The 21,983-nt window shown below is 41.2% G+C and overlaps 1 protein-coding gene across 2 annotated transcripts; it reads right to left on the bottom strand.

The window, feature by feature from the left end:
* Positions 1–904: 904 nt before the first annotated feature.
* Positions 905–15,269, bottom strand: LOC119736966 (N-acyl-phosphatidylethanolamine-hydrolyzing phospholipase D-like). 2 transcript variants are annotated; one of them, XM_038211013.1, is made up of 5 exons: positions 15,228–15,269; positions 11,784–11,945; positions 3,400–4,025; positions 2,596–2,710; positions 905–1,972 (listed from the first exon to the last, which is right to left on the bottom strand). In XM_038211013.1, the coding sequence occupies exons 2-5, from the start codon at positions 11,913–11,915 to the stop codon at positions 1,841–1,843; spliced, it is 1,005 nt and encodes a 334-aa protein (XP_038066941.1). In that variant the 5' UTR covers positions 11,916–11,945; positions 15,228–15,269; the 3' UTR covers positions 905–1,840. The 2 variants fall into 2 exon arrangements, with proteins under 2 accessions (XP_038066941.1, XP_038066940.1); XM_038211012.1 differs by lacking the exon at positions 15,228–15,269 and adding an exon at positions 12,985–13,362.
* Between the last annotated feature and the right edge of the window lie 6,714 nt (positions 15,270–21,983).

The following is a 21,983-nucleotide window of genomic DNA, read 5'->3' as shown; positions in this document are numbered from 1 at the left end:
TGTGAATTTCCCAGACTGGTCAAGGATCAGGACTTTTTTAACACCAATGGATCAATTAAACCATGTTTGTTTGACATTTTTGTGCGTACTTTTTCTGTGTACAAGCAAAAGGCCAAAACAAAATAGTTCTGCTTCCGATTACATGATATTATAAAATAGCATAGCTAGGTAGGAAGGGAATTTGTTTTTTTGGCCATCGTTTTTTTGTGCACGATCATATGGAGGCGTCTGTGTGTCAAAGGTAAAAGGTAGAAATTGCTGGTTTGGGTTTTTTTTTCTCATTTTTCCCGTAAAAAAAAAAGGGGGGGCTGTCAGAATAGGGTAGGTAGGGAAACCGGAAGCAGAATTAATTTTTATTGTCTGGCCTTACATTCACTGTGTGGACTTCTAAACAAAAGAGGTCCACATAAACCAGGTAGCAGCGACGTTGTGTGGACTTGCCCACGTCCACACAAGGTTTCCCCTCTCTGGAAAACAGGTTTAGAGGCATTTTTGGATTAGGTATATCCGTTGCAAAATGAAGAGAAACACTCAAGGGAATCATAGAAAAAAATTGGGTGGAAAGAGTGTTGACAGTGTGAGTAATACAAATTTTTCTCACAGGTTTTTCTTATTTACACGAAAACAAAGGAATGTCCACACTAGGTACAAAATGTATCGTAAAAATGTGTGCCTTTGCTAGTGCTAAGTCTAAAGTGAAGACAATACACTCATTTTTGAAATACATGTTTCACAAACTTCACACCAAGTAAATACTGGTTAACCAAGTAAACATTCAAACTGGTTCTGACTAGCAACACATTTGAATTTTCGAGTTTATCAAACAAACACAGTGAGAGTAATTTAAACTCAGACTTCAAGGCATATAGGTTCATTTGCACTTATCCCAAAAGTAATTAATCTATCAAACATTTATCAAAAAGCTAACTTGCATTAATACCAGCACTACACACAATGTGAAACCAAGAAATGTAGGTGATGTGCAACGCTCAGTCAATTGACTGATTTTAGGAAATACAGAGACTCTATGGACAAAACCATGTTCTTTGATCAAAATGTTGTGCAACAGCTTTCTTTTTTTTCTTTTCTTTTTTACTGTTTTCATAGAAAGTGTAATATCCACTGAGCTGAAACTTCAACAGGTCAGGTTTTGAACATTCGTCTCTGGATTTTGAGTGGTATTAATATTGGAAAAGAACAAAATGCATGAAGAGCAAACAATGCCTTTTGGGTTCAGACAAAAGTATCCTACAAGGGTAAAAAAATCAAAGAGCTTATGCGTACATTTTCAAGAATATCATCACTGTTGCAATGAACTTTAACCCTACCCTGGGCATTTCTGCACGGCACCTTCTTCACAGCACCACGGGCATTTTATTTGCAAACCATAGCTTTTTTTCCAAAGACAAAAATATTTGAGTCTTAAAAATCCTACTAGAACTCCTGGAGGATCTGAGTGGGTAAAGTGCTCATAATGATGGAGTGTTTCTGGGTGTGTCTGAATGCATAATTTTGTTGTTTCAGTTTGGATATGGTTTTGCATTATAAGCGCCCCACTACAGCGATAGTCATTATTAGCCAAGTGAGAGTGTCGATAATGGTCACGGTGTCAGGCCATATCTCAATGAGGTTTGTCTCATCTTGCTACAGCTGTTCATGTATTAGAGCACCACCAAATTAACATAGCCACAGTCATAATCATATCCATAGCCAAATGTGTCAATAAAGAGCATGTCTCAATGAGTATTTTGTCTCATTTGACCATGGCTGTGCGTTATGAGAGCGCCATTGTCCTTAGCCATAACCAAAAACGTGGCTATCGGGATCTCATTAGGTGGATTCACTCTCCTCTTTGATCCTCTTCTTCTGCCAACAGTTTGGTCTCCCCGTGCTTCAAGGTGAAGAAGTCCTGGTCCGTCAGACGGGCATTATCCAGGGCAATCTTGAGGTCCTCAAGTGGGGCCAAGTAACCCTGCCAAGACATGAGATGGATGATGGATCAATCACAAAGTCCTTGAAATATGAAGAATGGTGACATCATGGTGACATGCATCGTGTGAAAGTAATCCCCTTTTGTGAGTTTGTGTTGTTCTGAGAAGAACCGATGGAAACTCAACGTTTTGGAAGGTGGAAACTCAATGTTTTTGGAGTCTACTGATGATAGGAAGAGCAAAATGCCCGTATAGACTCTTTTTTGCCAAAGGTTGGCATACTATGGAATGTCAACATTGCGTGAAGAAAAAAATATAATTATTAAGTTACATATTTGACTTTTTAGGCAAAATCATTTGCCAACCACAGTTTAAATTTATGACTATGATCTGTGGCAACCCATACAAAATGGCGCTCAAACCTAACAAAGGAAAGAAAGGTCTACAATTTACACTGCAGAACGACTGGAACGCATTGCAGCTGTATGCCTAGCACTCAAACCAAGACGATACGACTTCTGCGCATAATAATGAAATTAATGATGCCTACTTTGTGCCATGCATGCTCAAACTTATACGAACACGCAACGTGCCGCGAGCGGTGACGAGGCACCATCTACTCGTCCTGCACCAAGTCCATACATATCGATGGTCTGGTACCTACCTCCAATCCCAGCTGGAACGTTCCCCAATGGATGCCCACGGATTGCTTCGCCTGAATGTCCAAATGGATCTGCACGGCTTCGGGCGGGTCGACATGCTGGGGGCCCAAGACGGCTCTGAGGAAAATAAAGAGTGTTGTGGGCACTAAAACTCTAATCTGCATTCATAACTGACTTCGTGTTTTGTGAATGTTTAGCGAAGGTGAAGCTCAGAAATTCAGTCATGGTTACATGTCATATGTTTTTTACGTCAAGGCTTGAGCCCTCCCATTTGTTTTTTAGTCCCAGGATTTGACCGTGGTTGTATGTGACCTATTTTCGAGAATTACAATAGAGGTGTAAATGGCGCCACCAACATATCCAACTTCAAACTAGTCCGTCCAAAATCCATGACCAAAACTTTGCGGCAACATTTTTTGAAAAAAAAAAATGAAACTTCTAAAACCTGTGGATCACAGAATGAACAGCTGTTAACCCTAACCCTACCAGATTCAACACAGTCCATTATCAGGAGTAATAGTCTGCGGGACCTTGCTTCATTGAGCCATCAACACCAGCCCATAAACGGCCAATTCTGAAAAGCTAGTCTCATTTAACAATGTAACAGGTTTATCATGTTGCAGTTGGCGACCACAGACTCTGAGGCAGTTTGGCCTAGAGACTTTTGACCTGATGGGTCTCACTTTTCTGAACAGGCTTGTCATTTTGACAAGTGTTGCATGTTGCTGCATGTTTTCCAGCCAAAATATATACCGATTCTAGCCGGTTAGGTTTAATGAAATGGGAATGAAAAACTTGTACATTACCTAGGCTTGTAAGCTCCGATGGGGATGGCAGCCAAGTCAAATGGGCCATACCTCCGCCCGATCTCCTCGAATGCTTTGCAGTAACCCGTGTCTCCTGCAAAGAAGAAGCTGTGATTGGGTCCAATGATAGACCAGCTCCCCCACAGACTCTTGTTCCAGTCGAAGTAGTTGCGCCCGGACCAGTGTTGGGCTGGGGTGAAGGTGAAAGCGACCTTACTGTGGGACGGGATGCAGTTCGCCTGCCACCAGTCCAGCTCGATAACCTCCTCTACGGTCTCGGTGAACCAGTCCTTCAAACCGATGGGGACGAACCATCTCAGGTCCCTTCCGAAGCGGTTGTTGAGCTGCTTCACCGTCGGTAGGTCCAAGTGGTCATAGTGAGAATGGCTGATGACCACGGCGTGGATCTCGGGCAGCTCTTCGACGGTGCAGGGCGCCGGTCGGTAGCGCTGGTGGCCCACTAGGGAAGCCGGCCCGCAGAAGCTACTGAAGATGGGGTCGGTCAGGATGGAGACTCCGTCGAATTGAACCAGGAGGCTCGCATGCCCGAGCCATGTCACCTTGATGCCGGAGCTGGGTGGGGCACTAAAGTCAGGGGTCAACACGGGTAGAATTTGATCAAGCTCCTGTAAAATTTAAAACAGATTCTTGAATCACAACTGTAGGCAGAAGCTTTGCATAACGGGGATGTAAAGTTGATATTGGGCTTTGCCCTTCACCAACGTCACTATATAAACACTGTGGTATACTAAGTGTTATCGGGGGCGTTCAGGTGGGACTCCATTCCATGATCTTCTGCTTACAAGTGCAGACGTCTTTACAACCTGACCACTGAAATGAACTCCTTTTGCCAGGGTCTGCTCGAATCTGATTTAATTAGCAGCAGGCACCTTGATATAATGGGTTCGAGCCCTGCCTGGGTAGCTTGTGAAGTGTTCCTAACAAGCTCTCGGACAATTAAGCGCATACAGCATTGTGGCGGGAATATCTGTGACCCGATCTGCCCTTTACCCGGACAACCTAGCTTAGGATCAGTACCCCCAGCAACCGGGAATGCAGGCCCATTTTGATGGAAATATACCGCCCTATATGCGTAGCGGCACTTACCCACGCCTCTCAACCTCCAAAATGGACAAGGACAGACACTACACAAACAGTCATTGATCTCAATTACTGATTGATTTATTTACACAGAATCATGTCATTTGATGGACCTCTCGTTAAATTATAATGTTAGCCGCTAATAAGTAAGTTTTGGTCTATGAGCCTCTTAATTATATAGGTAGCTTCGCATTAGGCTCTATTGTAAGGCAGTGCTGGGCAGCACGGCGATGCCTGGCTGGGGAAAAGCCTTTGAATCCCGTGAACCGTGCGCCTCTAGCGTTCCTGTGCGTATTCCCTCTCCACTATCCTGCCCTCGACCGTTTCCAATTTCGATCCTTCCTCGAGGCGGCAGGTAGGTGAGCGCGCACTCCCAGCTCCATCCTACGATCGGTGATGGGTAATATTTAATTGACATTCTTGACATTTGCTGGGGGGGGTTCTGAAGCCGGCAACTCTTTAATTTGAATCCCTAGCTATCTTGAGAAGCTTGAGAAGGCGATGTGTCGATGCCATTCAGACTGAATCCATCACAACTACTGCAAAACCTAGGAGCTTTGCGGATTCTGGAACGTTAAAGGGTTCAACCCTGTACTGCCCTGCCTGTAATACTGCCTCTACCTCCCAAAAGCGTACTATATGGTTTTACTAATTTATCAAAATACTAAGTGTAATACTAGGTACATGTACTAATGATTTGGTTAAACTGAAATATGTGTAGGTGGTTGGTTATCAAGGTTTTTATTTTTTTAAATTTTTACTGAGCAGCTTACTAAGACGGTAGTTACACAAATGTACTGTCAAGAAATAACATGAGCTGACGATGACTGATGAACGTGACCTTTTGCCCCCGGAATAAATGTGACCAGGTTTTCGGAAATGAGTCACAAGTCACCGTTCACCAAGGGATGTTTTGAATTAATGGCCATCGCAAATGTCTTCCATGTTTGCTTAATGTTGGCAGGAATGTTGTATTAAAAACTATTTCATATTGAGTACACATGTACATGCACTCTGGTTGTTTGATTTAAATCACTATGGATGATTTCTTTTAATCACTGATTTAAAAAAAAAATCACTTTCTCCAGCTAATTCCCTACCTGAAACTGTTAGACTTTCAAATTCACTTCGTACATTCAAGAAAAGTTTAAAATCCTACATGTATCTGCATAGGGAAGCATTTGGATGACTTTTGTTTCTGCTTGTTTGCTTGACGATGCCGTATTGTTAGCGTGACGATGCATCGTGACGGGTAGAGGGTCAAGTCAACCAGGTGCTTCTCTATTCTTATTGGTTTTTTTGGTTGCTATGCAGTGCAGCGCCATGAGCGCCACTTGTGGCGGACACCATGTAAAGTTATTCGCTGACGAGCAGCCACAAATGTCTAGTTAACTAGAGTAACTTCACACAAGACACGATCATTTCAGAACAAGCTGGTGAACCCCGAAAGGTCAACTTTAATGTAACCAACAGAGGGCGGTGTTCAGTTTTAGAAGTACATCACATCTCCCCCATACAAATTAAGTAAACATTAAACAAGTTGAACTTTGGGAACTTACATGTACATGTAGGAAACAAACAATAAGCTTGAGCAAAGTGTTACTGAACTTTATAAGGGAATACTGCAAAATGTGATTTACAAAAGGGAGGATTAGAGAACTATGGAAGGTGTTTGAATAAAGCAAATAAAGCAAATTTGAAAAAAGCACAAGCGTTTGTACATGAATTTAGACCATCTTGAAAAAGCCACAAATCTGTTATTTACTGTCCATGCAATTTGGTGCACAACTTCAGCTTACAGGTCAAGTTTTTGAGTTGGTCTTACTACCCTGCCACTTCTAGTAGTAGTAGTCTGACCTACAGTCACGCTATCATATTTTACACTATGTTGTTTTGTCTCACTTGGTTCTTCAGGTTCTGCAGTCAGATGGATATTTTCATTCTGTGTGCTAGGAGAGACTAGGTTGGGCTGAGACAATGAATTCCCTTCAATGTCAGCATGTTCTTTGGAGTGAACAATGTGACGCCTATTTCTTCTATACACCTGTCCAGTTGGTGTCGCAACCATATAGCTTCTAGGGTTATCATGTTTTTCTGTCACCTTCCCTAACACCCATTGGCTGTGCGGATATTGGAATCTAACTTGTTCCCCAGTGTGTAGTGTGCGCTTTGGCTTACTACATTTTGCGTCATAGTAGTGTTTTTGCACAGTCTGTCTCTCTTTGAGTTTGGCTTTCATGGGTGGGACTACTTGTGGTTGAAGAAGAGTCGATGAAGTGGGAAGTCGGCTTTTGAGCAAGCGACTATTGAGTAATTGTGCTGGTGCATAACCCTCTGTGCCATCGAGGGGTGTGTTGCGATATTCCAGCAGTGCCATATAAGGGTCCCTGCCAGACACCTTAGCCTTTTTCATGAGTGTTTTCACTGTTTGAATACAGCGCTCGGCTTGCCCGTTGCTTTGTGGGTACCTGGGGCTAGACGTGACATGCCTGAACTCCCACATGTTTTGGAAAGTTCTGAAGTCTTCGCATACAAATTGGCTTGCATTATCAGTAATCAACAGATCTGGTGTACCGGAGCGGGCAAATATAATTTTCAATTCATGTATGACCGAATGGGCTGTGAGATCTTGCAAGGCCTGTACTTCTGGAAATTTGGAGTAGTAGTCAACTACAAGCAGATAGTTCACTCCTCCTAAGTGGAACACATCTGCACCTAGTTTAGACCATGGTCTGTCAGGTATGTCATGTTGTATCATTGGTTCAGCAGGTTGAGTTTTCCTACTTGACTGACAGATAGCACACTTGGCTACCGTGTCTTCAATTTGCGAATTCATGCCCGGCCAGTATAAGATGGCTCGTGCTCTCTGTTTGAGTTTCACTATCCCTAGGTGAGACTCATGGATTTTCTTAAGCATGTCCTTCTGCATGCTTCGCGGAACTACAACCCGGTTGCCAAGAAAAAGAATGCCATCACAGAACACTAATTCATTGTGGACTGCGTAGTATGGGCCAACATCACTTGTCAAGTGGTGTTTATCAACAGGCCAGCCATTCATAATGTGACCTTTGACCTTCGCAAGTGTGGGGTCCGCGGCTGTTTCTTCACGGAATTGCTGCAATCGTAACTCAGTAATTGGGAGTTGTCTTGAAATCATGTTGATTTCCCGCGAGTCATCAAACTCTGAGATGTTGTCGCCTCTGCTATTTATTATGCGGCTTAACGCATCTGGCACAAACATTGTGTTACCTGGTTGCCATTGTACACTGAGGTCATATCTCAGTAGGTGCATGCGCATACGCTGCAATCGTGGGCTCAACTTATGCAATGGCTTTTGGAACACTCCTACCAATGGCTTATGATCTGTGATCACTGTTGTCTGTTTTCCAAAGATATAGTCATGGAATTTGTGGCACGCAAAGAGAATGGCGCACATCTCCTTTTCAATAGTCGCGTAATTTTTTTCAGCAGGACTAGTACTACGCGATGCATATGCCACTGGTCTGTTATTATCTTGCATCAATACAGATCCAAACCCATGCTTGGATGCATCAGTGGCCAAGCTGACCGGCTTATTCACATCATATAACATCAGTACTGGTGCTGATGTTATAATATGCTTGAGTGTTTCCACGGCTTTTGTGTGTTTTTCATCCCAGTGCCAAGCTATTTGCTTTTCGGTAAGCTGTCGCAACGGCGCAGTGATTTCAGAAAGATTGGGAATGAACTTACTAACGTATGTGATCATGCCGAGAAAGGTTTCAAGCTCATGTTTGTTAGTGGGGATTGGCATTTCCAATACAGACTGGATACGCGCTGGACTTGGTGAGAGTCCTTCTGCAGAAATCACATGACCCACATATTCAAGTTTGTCTGTGCCAATGACAGACTTTTTCCTATTGAGTTTAAGTCCTGATTCTCTGACTTTTTCCAGGAACTTAGCTACTCGCTCATCATGCTCAGTTGTGTTTTCCCCCCAAACTAGGATATCATCGACAACAATTTCAACCCCTTCAAGTGCCCCAAATTCAGTGACCATGGCGCGCTGCCAAATTTCACTTGCCGACGAAATGCCGAATGGTAGAACCATATATCGAAATCTTCCAAAGGGTGTGTTAAATGTTGTCAAGTACGAGCTTCTTTGTGTGAGAGGAAGTTGCCAATAACCACTTGTAGCGTCAAACTTTGAAAACACCTTAGCCTGTGGCATGCGCGCTGCAACATCTCGGAGGGTGGGCATAGGGTAATGGGCTCTCTTTATGGCATTATTGAGCTCTCGCGGGTCAAGACAAATGCGCACACTGCCATCCGGTTTACCAACTATTGACATGGAACTGACCCAGTCTGTGGGCTCTTCCACACGCGCAATGACCCCTAGTTTTTCCATACGCTCTAATTCAGCCTTCACTTTGTCGTGCAATGTGTAAGGAATAGTGCGTGGAGGGTTCTGAACTGGTGCGGCATCTACATTCAATTCAATCTCATATTCGTGGTTTTGCAGTTTCCCTAGCCCTTCATACAAATCATTGTGTTCTGTGAACGTGATGTTGCTATGCACTGGCACATTTTGCGCACTACCACTAACCACTTCATCTACTCTTACTCTCTTAATCAATCCTAGCCTTTGACATGTTTTCAGACCTAAGATAGGTTTTACATTTCCGCTTACCACTTGAAAAACAACTTGTTGTGTGGTGCAACCGGTACCTGTACCAACCTTCAAATTGGCTATGGTCTTTCCTAATGCCTTAATCTTGTGCCCTGAATAGGATTTGAGAGATGCATTACTGGGAAGCAATGCCAGTCCAGTGTTTTTGAAACAGTCTTCTGGTAGAATGTCCGCTTGAGATCCTGAATCAAGCTTGAAGTCCACCTTGTTTCTCCCAATTTGACAGGTTTCAGTCCAGTCGCCTGATTCTTGTCCAGCGATGTAGTCTATCATGAGGTCCTCGAGTTGTTTCCTTGGTTCCTGTAGGTTGACACCGGCGACATCATACTGGGTGTTGTCCTCATCATCATCACTGCTTTCGTTGACTTCCCTGACCATCTTTGGTCGCGACTTGTGCTGGGCTTTGCATATTCTCGATTTGCTGAAATGTCCAACTTTATGGCACGAGTTGCACTGCTCATACTTTGCAGGACAGCGGTTTGTGAAGTGTACGTAAGTACAGAAGTCACACCGTGACTTTGTCCCATTTTCTGCGTTGTTATTTGACATTTCCTTGCGACTTGCAGCTCTGGTCGGAAGTCTGGCTTTAGTGGACGTCACCCGGTTAACCTCCTGTCTTTGCTGGGTCAAATCCAGTTCAGCCTGTAGGGCTTTCACATGTGTGGCGCTCATTTCACTGACCTGGCAGATATTGATGCACTTTTCCAGAGTCAAATTATCTTCCTGAAGCAGTTTTTCTCGTGTTTTTGTGTCCTTTACACCACACACAACTCTGTCTCGAAGGAGGGAATTCTCAATGTCACCAAATTCACATTCCCTCACCAGGCATTTCACGTTTGTCAAGTATGTGTCGAACGGCTCATCCACTTTCTGGTTTCTCGAGTTGAACATGTATCGCAGTACTGACGGGTTTCTCTTGGTTCACAGTATTGTTTGAACTTGGCTTTAAGTACTTGCAGTTTGTCCTTCTCATCGTCCGCGAACGTCAGTGTCGCATATACACGCTGTGCCGCTGGGCCCGCCACGTGCAGAAACGTTGCACACTGCACTGGCTCCGGTTTCTTCTGCAGTTCCGTTGCCATAGCGTACAGTTCAAATGAACGCACCCATTCCTTCCAGTTTTTCGCCAAGTTCCCTTCCAGCTGCAACTGTCCCGGTGGTTTCAGGCCTGACATTGCAACTTTTATGATCCGTTTTCTGACACCATGTAAAGTTATTCGCTGACGAGCAGCCACAAATGTCTAGTTAACTAGAGTAACTTCACACAAACACGATCATTTCAGAACAAGCTGGTGAACCCCGAAAGGTCAACTTTAATGTAACCAACAGAGGGCGGTGTTCAGTTTTAGAAGTACATCACACACCAGCGCTTTATAAATTTTCATTATTAAGTAGTATTATTATTATTATTACCTATTCTTCTTTTTCGTAGTTAAACAATTGATGGTAATATTATGAAGCTAAATCCCAGTTTAATATTTTAATCCCCAAATTACATCGGCATGGATTTTTCGTCCAAATTTCCATACAAAGTACATTTTCGGTATGTGCATTTAGAAAAAACAAGGCATAATTTGTTTAGATCGTGTACCTGAACCTTTTTCTAATGTTCCTTACAGTTTTGAGCTTACATACATGTACATGTACATGTAGTTGGCAAAACTTATCCTCCTAATCCCCACTGAAATGTTTTACTCACTGACTTGTAATAAAAATAGCTGGGGCAACAAAAGGTATTCAACATGTCACTTTGTGTAGGCATGGGCGACAAGCGAATTTTAATAGTCATGACTAGCGGTAGTTGCGACTTTTAGTAACACTACCGGTATTTGTCCAGTAATACACCTCTAGTCAACGGACCTGTTCATACTTATAAATTTATTCCAATGTATGTGCGCACTCGCATAAATGGGCCTGGCGGCAGTGGAAGCAGTCTACCGGTACATGTATTGAAAATGCGTGGGGGTACCAACTTTCTGGCCTTTTTTTCTTAATTTCTCCAAGATTTGTTGTTTTTGGGGTTTTTTAAGAAATTCAAAGACTGCTCGATCTGTACAGGTATGCCTACAAAATGTCTTTGTGTGAAACCACACTGCCCACTGCACGTGTACCATTATTACATGTACAACTGGCATACAGTGTGTTGATGCTGTCACACTGTGTGACCGTTGGCGCGTGCTGCATTACACAAGCACATGTATTCACGGACTACATGTATGTATACATGGAGTTGCTTCGGACTTACACACCGTGCAGTGCAGTACAACCACGACAACCAACAACTAGTAAGTCGCAGGGCAAAGATCAGAAGTCACAGTGCAACTGTTACTAGTCGCAGCCAAGTAGAATGTCTAGCGCGGCATAACGAGTAGTAGATTATTTAGAAATTGAGAGTGGTGACTACTGATGCTTTTTAGCATTGGCGACTAGTCCTAAACATGTGTATGTTTGCAGGTTAACATAATTACACTCATCACTGACCCTACTGACTGAATGAAATTAACCGTGTTTGCACACTGCATAAAGCTTCAAATAGGAAATTCTTCGTCTGAAATACTTCAATAGCTGTTTGTGTCAATCCGTCCCCCCCCCCACCCCCCCCCCCCAATCCTACCTGTGCAGAAGGCAGTCTTTCACTGCGCGTGCACATGAACTTCAAACCACTGCCGAAAGACAGTTCCCTCCACGTGGTCCATGGGTTCACGTAACATCCATTACGTAACACCGAGCTTGTAACGTCCTCCATCTTACGCGGATCCAGGGTGCCAAAGCGGACCTAAACAAAAAAAATTATGCATGGTGACGTAGTACCTTTTTTTTTGTACGTGACAAGTGACATGCACGGTTGAGTTCTGCAGCCAATGTTGCAACGTACCACAGACATGTATGTAACAATCTAGACCTGCATACGTTGCATTTTGCTTCTGATAGAAAAATAATACACATGTCAATGTTACAAATGTACCTGGAACACTCATTTGGCTTGTAATAACGCGCGCGCGCCGTGCGACTGTCCCCTTACGCGTTCACGTGCTAACAATGAGCGTTCGCGTAAGTTACATAACAGTTATCAAGTTCGTTAGTGACTTCGTCATACACATACGCACCACTGATTAATAGCGCCCATTGAATAAATACTCAACTTAATTCCAATTCCAATGGTTCCAATGCTACTTAATGTGTAGTGGGCGTGGGTTAAACTGAAGTGAACACTAACGAACCGGATAGGACGCATTGTTTTAATAACGGAAATTTCAGGCAAATGGCCGGTCTAGCAGGTTGTCTATTAATGCAAGACTCGTCGTAAGCAATCTAAAATGCTTAACATTTTGGCTGCATGGTTCCCAGCTGTTTTTGCAAAGCAAATTACATATGTATTTTCTGTGCTCTCAGCAAATTCAGTCACAAGCATACATGTATAGTCTAAACTGCACAAAAATTACTGGCTATGTCATCCAAATTATTTGGATGACGGCTTAAAATTACACATGAGTCTATGGTAAGTGGCTGCATGCGGCCGCTACCGTAGACGTGTGTAATTTCACTAATTAATGAATTTCCTGTGATAAGCAGATCAGCTATTAGCGGATTTGTGCACTACTGTGAACCAGTCTTAAGCATTCCAAACTGCATACAATATAAGCTACTAGTTGCTTATTTACTGCGCTAACCAAATATTTCCTGTGCTTGGCTAATTTTTGTGCTCTATGAAATACATGTGCATGTAAATGTACATGTACCTGTGTACAGTGTATGTACACGTCGAACTTACATGTAACAGTGAACACGTACTGTGATAACCTAGTAATTCCTACCTTTCGAAAACCACTTGAAACCACAATTTATTTCTTGAACCAGTACACGCTGACAACCTTTCTGCTTTCAATTAAAGTCTACATGTACATGTAAATCATCTGTAAAACGGCTCCAAGTACAATGTACATTTGTGGTGATGAGTACACGAACACTGACATGACTGAGCATGGTTATTGGTATAGGATTATGTTTACACTGGGAACACTGAGCATGGTTATTGGTATAGGATTATGTTTACACTGGGAACACTGAGCATGGTTATTGGTATAGGATTATGTTTACACTGGGAATAACCCAGTGTTGCAACAACTAGGAATTCCCCATGACGTACCACATTAAAAATGAACCCATACAACGGAGCTACGGTATATACAATGGAATGTGATAAGCACTAACTGTCGATGTCATGACTGTTGACAGGTTACCAAAATATGACACAGGCATTTTTTTTACTGCCGTGCCCCCCCCCCCAATAAAAAAATAAAGCAAACAGAAAAACGTACATATTTTAATACAATTGTGCGGGATTTTCCATCACATTCCTTGTTTGTGTTATTTATTACATGTACATGTAGCCAAATGTACCAGTGTGTACGTGCATGTACCGGTACGGTCCATATGAGACAATCACGCATATCAACAAAAAGTCTGTTTTCATGACACTGAACTGGAAATTTTCTGAGGGGTCATGTACCGGTACAGGGTGAGTAAAAAAAAAAACGAAACCAAAATGTCAGGACTATTGTTTTATCGAAGTTCTGCATGTAGCACTTTCAAAATCTAGGACATGAAAGCCCAATTTAAAGGCTTTCTTTTAGTACAAGAATCATTCAAATGACTCATGTACTTTTCAAGTTACAGAATTTTAAACACAACCACCGTTTTAAAGTTCTGTCCACGGATCCCAAAAAAGGTGTGCGTTCTTTCAGCAAAACAAAAACAATTCACACATATCCCTATATTGAAAAGTAGATGAGTCATTTGAATGATGATTCTTGTACTAAAAGAAAGCTTATAATTATGAATGGGGCTTTCATATCCTAGATTTTGAAAGTGCTACATGCAGAACTTCACTAAAACAATGGTCCCAACAATGGCGTTTCGGATTTTTACTCACCCCTGTATAGGGCATATAAAAAACATACATACATGTATAAGAGCAAGGGTAAAAAAATTATAATTTAGCAATTATTAAGGGAATAAATATGTGCTCCGGAGGTTTTTATCACTCGTTTAATACCGCTTAGAGTCTGGGTGCTGATAATTACCCGAGCCGGAGGCGAGGGTAATTATCAGCACCCAGACTCTGAGCGGTATTAAACAGAGTGATAAATACCGACCGAGCACATATTTATTCCCATTCATAAATACCTTATCCGTAAAAAATATCAAATAATTCGTTCAAAAAATCCCGATTTTGTTCAACAAGTTCACTTCATGCTTTTTGAAACATCCCTCTAGCAAAATAATGGAGTGTTCAGCTGGCGAGTAAGATGTAAACAACCCTTTTATGGAGATTGACGCGCGCGTAACATGTTCTGCGCGATGTCACGCAGAACGCACCTGGGGCGTTGCGTTTTGAATTTAGAACTATAAAGTTCTGACTCGCTTGTAGTGTTGCGCATGCCTACGTGAGGATTGTGAACGTTCAACCAATGAAACGGTATGAGGCACTGGATTTTTAGGAGTCCACATTTTATTGTGACACTGGAAAAGTGTTTAAGACCAGCTAGCCATGTCTTTATCATCCGTTTAAGACCGGCCACGTGACGGGCTCTCGACCAATAGGAATAGCTAAACTGTCTGAGGTATTTATGAATTCTACTTAAATCATTAACACAAAGTTGCATGCCAAGACATGCTCAAATAAACGCATACACCAACATGCAATTTTGTAATTCATTCAAATTGGGACCTGAACAGAAAACACGGAAGAGGTGATCCCGAAAAACTGTGGATATCTTTCCACCTCTCAACTTTTAAACTTCCTTTTACAAAACACCGACTTAAACATGCTGACATGTACAAAGATTGCTGAAATTCAACTGTTGTTTTTTTTATTGAACGAGAGTGTGTATCAAAACAGTCGAGCAGCATGTACATGTATGTGTGTCCTTCCTTGGACAAAGACATTTTAAAGCTACAGGCCTAGTCCATCATTTGTAATTAGTGCATTTTGTTCGTTTGAAGCAACAAAAGTGTTCAAAATCTAATGAAGGATACTGAGCAACTAATGACTAACCTGATGAAGTTTCAGCTAAGCTTCAGCTGTACATTCCGAGAAAAGCAGCATTATAAGATCTCAATTTCAAATCAAAAGTTACAGAATCATGTTTTGAATTGTTTTGAATTGCAGCTATAGGGGGCCTACGTGGCGTCGCGCACTGATCCGACGAATTATAACAACCGCGCGCACGTGTGCGTCGTTCCAATACTTGTGCGCGCTGCGCCGAATAACAAAACGAACAACTAATTTGAATTTTCCTACGGTGCTTCTTAAGAATCACCGTTGGAAATGCCTTCTTTCGTTGATTACTTCAAAATGACAGCTTCCCAGAAAGAATAATTTCACAGGGAGTTTAGTTCCCTTTAGCTTACTATCTTTCAACCAAGTTTGTTTTTCAACAGTAATTACGCCAGGTACTTTTCGGATGGCTGCAAATGATGGACTATAGCTTTAACAGTGTTATACATAATGGTAAAATGCAGACAAAAGTTGATAATTTCAATTATCTTTTCTTTTACAGTTTTGTGAATGCATAAAATACTTTATGTTATTTCACTGCATAAATACTTGGAAATGAAGACTCTAGAAATGGGGCAGGGGACAGAAGAGATAATAAAAAAAAATTAAAAAACGAAAATCTAAGGTTCATGAAACGGACAAAGTAACAGCAATTTAAAACAGAATGGCAATGCACAAGACCGCATGAAATAAAGTGGAGAACCTAAAGATGCGGGTTCCAGGAGGTAGTGGTAAAACTACAAGATTGAGGCAGTGCTGTGGAAAAGCAGGCAACTACATGCAGGAGCAGATCTGAAAAAAAGATTGGAAGGACAAGAGCCAAGATACAAGAAGGTGCAAGAGAGAACCTTATCGTCACGTAAGAGCTTCTGTCTGCTAGTGTTGATTTCCAGTCCGAATGCACAAGAGCTGTGCCGCGTCGTGCTGCTGCTGTTGCTGGGACCAAGGGCGGATCCAGGGGGGGGGGGGGGCCAAAGGGGGCCATGCCCCCCCCCCCCCCAAAAAAAAAAAAAAAAAACGAAACCAATTTTTTTTTGGTGACATCGCAATAAAGGCAGGCAATGAGTACACCACCATCTTTTCCTCAAAAAAACATTGGTTAAAGTGGTCAGAAATTGCCTCAGATCGCACCACAGAGCATCTAGAATCAAAAAAATTTTCGGGGCCCTTAAGCGGGCCCCGAACCCCACGCCGTAATTTTTTTGACCCACTTTTTTGGGGGACCAAAATTTGTTTTGGCCCCCCCCCCCCCCAAATTGTGTTCTGGATCCGCCCTTGGCTGGGACCGGACGCGTGACTCTTGGGCTGTCTCAAGACGGGCTCGGATTGTTTTCCTGAGATCTCGGGAGACTGTCGCCAATCGTCGTTGCCGTCATCCTCCTTGTCATCGCGGTACTTGCTGATGGTGGAGTAGCCATCATCGATGTAATCTAAGCAGCCCAGCCCATCTTGGTTGCTCTGATTCGTGTTGCTGTGCCCGTAGTCCCCCCGCAAGATGGCGGCTACCCGCGTGATTCGCTGGTCCTTCTCCGGCGTCACCGCCAACTTCTCGGGCTGCTTTCGGTGAACAGACACGTAGTTCAGAACCGGCGGTGAGAAACTGATGAAAAGAGTCTACAAACACGTACAAGTTTACCGTTGCTTTAGAGTTTATTTTCCTGATTAAGGTCGGTCAGCATCGCATATGGAATTCCTGAACCCAGCGGCCCAATAATTAATGACACATAGAATACTACGACGTACAAATTGGCTTCTCCAACAAGATAAAAATATTGAAAATATTGGTCATATTGGCCAGTTTTGAGCACTTCATACCCTGGACTCCCTCCGTTACGTTACGTAGGGAGGAAAGGGAGTCCACCTGGGCTATGTTATTCCCTTATTAGTGCAGCATGTAACGTTATAGTGGCTCAGTTGAGTAATTTCAAGCGTTGAAGATTTCAATTCAATTCACTTTATTTTCCACATAAAAAAAAAAAGACGATTAGAGTTAAATGTATACAAAATATGTGGATGGGGATCCCTAAAAAGCAATGCTTGTCGAGTAGAGATCCCCAGTTACAATCATACAAAAATATTACAAGTTACACACACAAACTAAAACATAAGGACATAACACCAGACATGAATATTCGAATAACATGCAGCTGCAACCCCGTGAAAAAAAATGTTTAAGTACTTAAATATTTTTCCAATAATTAATTTTTGTATTTGTGCTTAAAGAGCGAGAGACTGGAGATATTTTTTAGGGAAAAATCAACCGAGCTCCACAGCTTGGGACCCTCATGCTTTACAGTTGCCTTAGAGATTGCAGTACGTGCGTGAGACCGATGAAATTCATTGAACTGTCTTGTAAAATAAAGGTGCGTATCATAATTTTTTGAAAACATAGAACAAATCGAATTGGGTAAACTGTTAGTGTTAAGTTGATGCATGAAGGAGCCCAGCTGAAGAGAGTAAATGTCATGAACTTTTAGAGTATTGCAATTATAAAAAAGTGGATTACTATGCTCATGAAAGTCAACGTTGTTAATGATACGTAATACTTTTTTCTGTAATTTGAGGATTCTATTAATTTGACCAGTACCACTATTACCCCATGCAAGAATTCCATATGTAATATAAGGTACAGTAAGGGTATTATACAACATTATTAAGATATCCTGGGGAAAAGTACATTTTAGCTTGGATATAATACCAATGTTTCTAGAAATAACAGTAGAAATGTGATTGATATGTTTGTTCCAAGAAAGAGTGTCATCAATATACAAACCTAGGAACTTTAAACAATCAGTTTTTATAATATAAGTATCATCAATACGGATTGGAAACGGCTGACGGTACTTCCTATTACTGAATAACATATAGTTGTTTTTTTTAATATTAAGAGACAACTTGTTTGCTTTAATCCAGGCAGATACTTTTTTCAACTCATAATTTGTCGTATCAAAAAGTACATTTACATCATTGGGGCTATAAAATAAATTACTGTCAGCAGCAAAAAGAATAAAGGAAAATACATCTGAGGACTTATCAAAATCATTAATGTATATAGAGAATAAAAGGGGACCCAAAATAGAACCCTGTGGGACTCCACAAGATATTTCACAATAAGTAGACTAGGTTCCACTGATAGATACAAATTGCTGACGGTTAGCCTAAAGATAACTCCTGAACCAGTCCAAGGCAACTCCTCTGATTCCATAATGTTCCAGTTTAGATAAAAGGATGTCATGATCAACTGTGTCGAAGGCCTTGGACAGGTCCAGGAAGATACCAATAGTAGAAAAGGATGCGTCTAAACCAGTTGTTATTTTGTCAATTAATTTAATAATAGCATGTGTAGTGGAATGTTGTGCTCGAAATCCATATTGATTATCCGAAATTATACAGTGTTTGTCAAAGAATTCTATGGTACGTTTATAAACAACACGTTCTATAATCTTAGAAAATGAAGAAAGAACTGAAATTGGTCGATAATTACTTGCCATTGTGGGATTGCCACTTTTAAAAATGGGAGTGATTCTAGCAATCTTCATTTTCTCAGGCACAACACCAGTTGAAATAGAAAAGTTGATAATGAAGGTCAGAGGACAGGAGATTGCCAGAATCACTTGTTTAATCAATGTACTGCTAATTAGATCAAAGCCGGCACTTGTTTTGTTGGGCAAATTACTAACAATATCATCTATTTCTTCTTCTGTAACAGGAGATAAAAAAATAGAGTTAGAGTTTGGATTTGATAAGTAATCAGTAAAGTTCAGGCCACTAGAATTAATTACACTAGAAAGGTTTTTCCCGATATTTATGAAGTAATTGTTAAAGTGGTCGGCAATAAACTGAGGATTATTGATGTTAGCACCATCAATATGAATGGTATTTATTTTGGATTGCTGCTTATTATGAATTACACTATTGATAATTTTCCATGTGTTTTTAATATTACCTTTAACTTTTTGAAACTGTTTATTATAATAGTTGTGCTTAGCAATACGAAGAACGTTAGTAAGTATGTTCTTATAGCGTACGTACCTGGAACGATTAAAATTGGAGGGACTGGCAATGTATCTACGATAAAGCTTATTCTTGTGGCAAATTGATTTGCATAAACTGACAGTGATCCAAGGGCACTTGGGAGTTAATTTAGATGATTTAGATTTATACGGTTTAGAAGTTATATGTTTGTCTAAACCACCATTAAAAATATCTATAAAATTGTTGAAGGCTGAATTCGCTTCCCTGGCATTTAAAACTAAACTCCAATCAGATGAGGAAAGTTCATGTTTAAAGTTAGCAAGATTTTCACTTGAATAATCACGAGTCATTATATGCTGGGGGTTAAAGCGTTTTAGTTTAAATGGAAAAGATGTAAATATTGGAAAATGATCAGACAAATCAGTGATAATAATTCCAGATTTTGGTTGGGGTAAGATGTTTGAAAAGATGTTGTCAATGAGTGTGGCAGATGTGGTTGTTACCCTAGTGGGTTTTGTGGATTAATGGTAAGTAAGAAGAAGAGTAAATTATATCAAGAAATTCTTGCGGTTGTCTACTATTGTCTGAACTAAGTAAATTTAAATTAAAGTCACCGGTAATAAAACAGTGTTTATTTGCATTAGTAAGTTGGTTAAATAAAGTTTGAGAACATGTTAAGAAATTTCAGCGTTGGCATTCGGGGCTTTGTAAACAACTCCAATAATTATGTTCTTGGTATTGCATGAAGTAATAATCTCAGCAAATGTACATTCAAAAGAATCATTACCTATATCATTCAAATCCGATCTGGGAATAAAGTGTAAATCTGTGGATAGGTACATTGCGACCCCACCACCAATCCTGGCGTCTCTGTTTTTGCATATTAACGAATAACCAGGTATATTACATTGATTCATACATGATCTTTCGTTTAACCAGGTTTCAGTCAATCCAATAACAGAAAAATTATGATTTAAGGGATGGAGACAAGTCTTAAGTTGATCAACGTGTTTAGTTAAACTTCGAATATTTAGATGCAAAAGTGAGAAATTATCTGTAGGGTCATGATTAAAATGACTAATAAAATTATCAAGTGAATAATAGCACGAATTTCTGATAATAGGGTTGTCCGGATCTTCATCGATTGGTAATTCAAGTGAATCAAGATCAAGGTCGATCAAGGTCTCAAAGCTCATTGAATAATTTGTACTTGAATTCAAGTCAGTGATCACTGAATCAAATTCATGAGAATCAAGCCAATTGAATGGGAGGGCAGTGCTAAGACACTGGGGACAAAACCAATTTCCATCATCCTGGGCTAAATTAAAGTGATCAATAAGATCGAGACTAGTACATTTCAGGTGAGTCCAAAGAGTACAACAATCACAATAAATACTATTTTGGTTGTTTTTCACGGGGTTACAGCAAACACTACAGGGAAATTTAATAGGCATAATACAACAAACAACAATCAAACTTAATAACGAAAAACATGGACCAACATACAACGTGGACTAATAAAGTCGGAGGACAATGAAGATAAGATGTCAATAAGTTAGGGAGTTGATTACAACCACAATGCTCCAATGAATCAAAGTTAAAGTTGGCGTGAAGGAAAGCAAATCTGTTCAATCTTTATTGCCATGTAGAGCACGACGAAGACCGAGAGTACTTAGTTTCTTGAGAAATATTCACATTGCTTACCATTTTTCTATCGTTTTCGTCAAGATTTGTCCTGTAAAATGAAGGAAGCTTTGCAATTTTAACTGGTGCGGGAAATCCCCTTTGTTTATGCGCGCGCAGTGTGTCGCGTGACGATGACTAATGGACCGATCCAGTAAGCACCGCCCCATGGTGTTCTGACCAATCACAGCCGTGATTTATGTCCGACGTGCGTGCACTAAAGTCCGACATGCGTGCACGCGCGTATGATGCGCGCGGAAGGAAAATGCAGTGTGGCATTGGAGAGGAGCACGTGTTAATTTGCCCACGCGCGCACTGGGCGGAGCTTACTGGATCGGTCCATTGCTATCTGTAGACAGCTAGAGGGCGTATTAATTATAACTAGGTCATGATCTTCTATGAAACATTCATAAATACCTCAGACAGTTTAGCTATTCCTATTGGTCGAGAGCCCGTCACGTGGCCGGTCTTAAACGGATGATAAAGACATGGCTAGCTGGTCTTAAACACTTTTCCAGTGTCACAATAAAATGTGGACTCCTAAAAATCCAGTGCCTCTTACCGTTTCATTGGTTGAACGTTCACAATCCTCACGTAGGCATGCGCAACACTACATGCGAGTCAGAATTTTATAGTTCTAAATTCAAAACGCAACGCCCCAGGTGCGTTCTGCGTGACATCGCGCAGAACATGCAACGCGCGCGTCAATCTCCATAAAAGGGTTGTTTACATCTTACTCGCCAGCTGAACACTCCATTATTTTGCTAGAGGGATGTTTCAAAAAGCATGAAGTGAACTTGTTGAACAAAATCGGGATTTTTTGAAAGAATTATTTGATATTTTTTTACGGATAAGGTATTTATGAATGGGAATAAATATGTGCTCGGTCGGTATTTATCACTCTGTTTAATACCGCTTAGAGTCTGGGTGCTGATAATTACCCTCGCCTCCGGCTCGGGTAATTATCAGCACCCAGACTCTAAGCGGTATTAAACAGAGTGATAAAAACCTCTCGAGCACACATTTATTCCCTTATTATTTACCGGACAAACCCGAATGAGAAGTAAGGACTTTAGGTCTGCTATTACATTCAGA

This window comes from Patiria miniata, unplaced genomic scaffold, assembly GCF_015706575.1.
Source record: "Patiria miniata isolate m_02_andy unplaced genomic scaffold, ASM1570657v1 HiC_scaffold_3, whole genome shotgun sequence".
Taxonomy (NCBI): Eukaryota; Metazoa; Echinodermata; class Asteroidea; order Valvatida; family Asterinidae; genus Patiria; species Patiria miniata.
The sequence above is the reverse complement of the archived record's forward strand: the minus strand, read 5'-3'. Positions and strand labels throughout refer to the sequence as shown.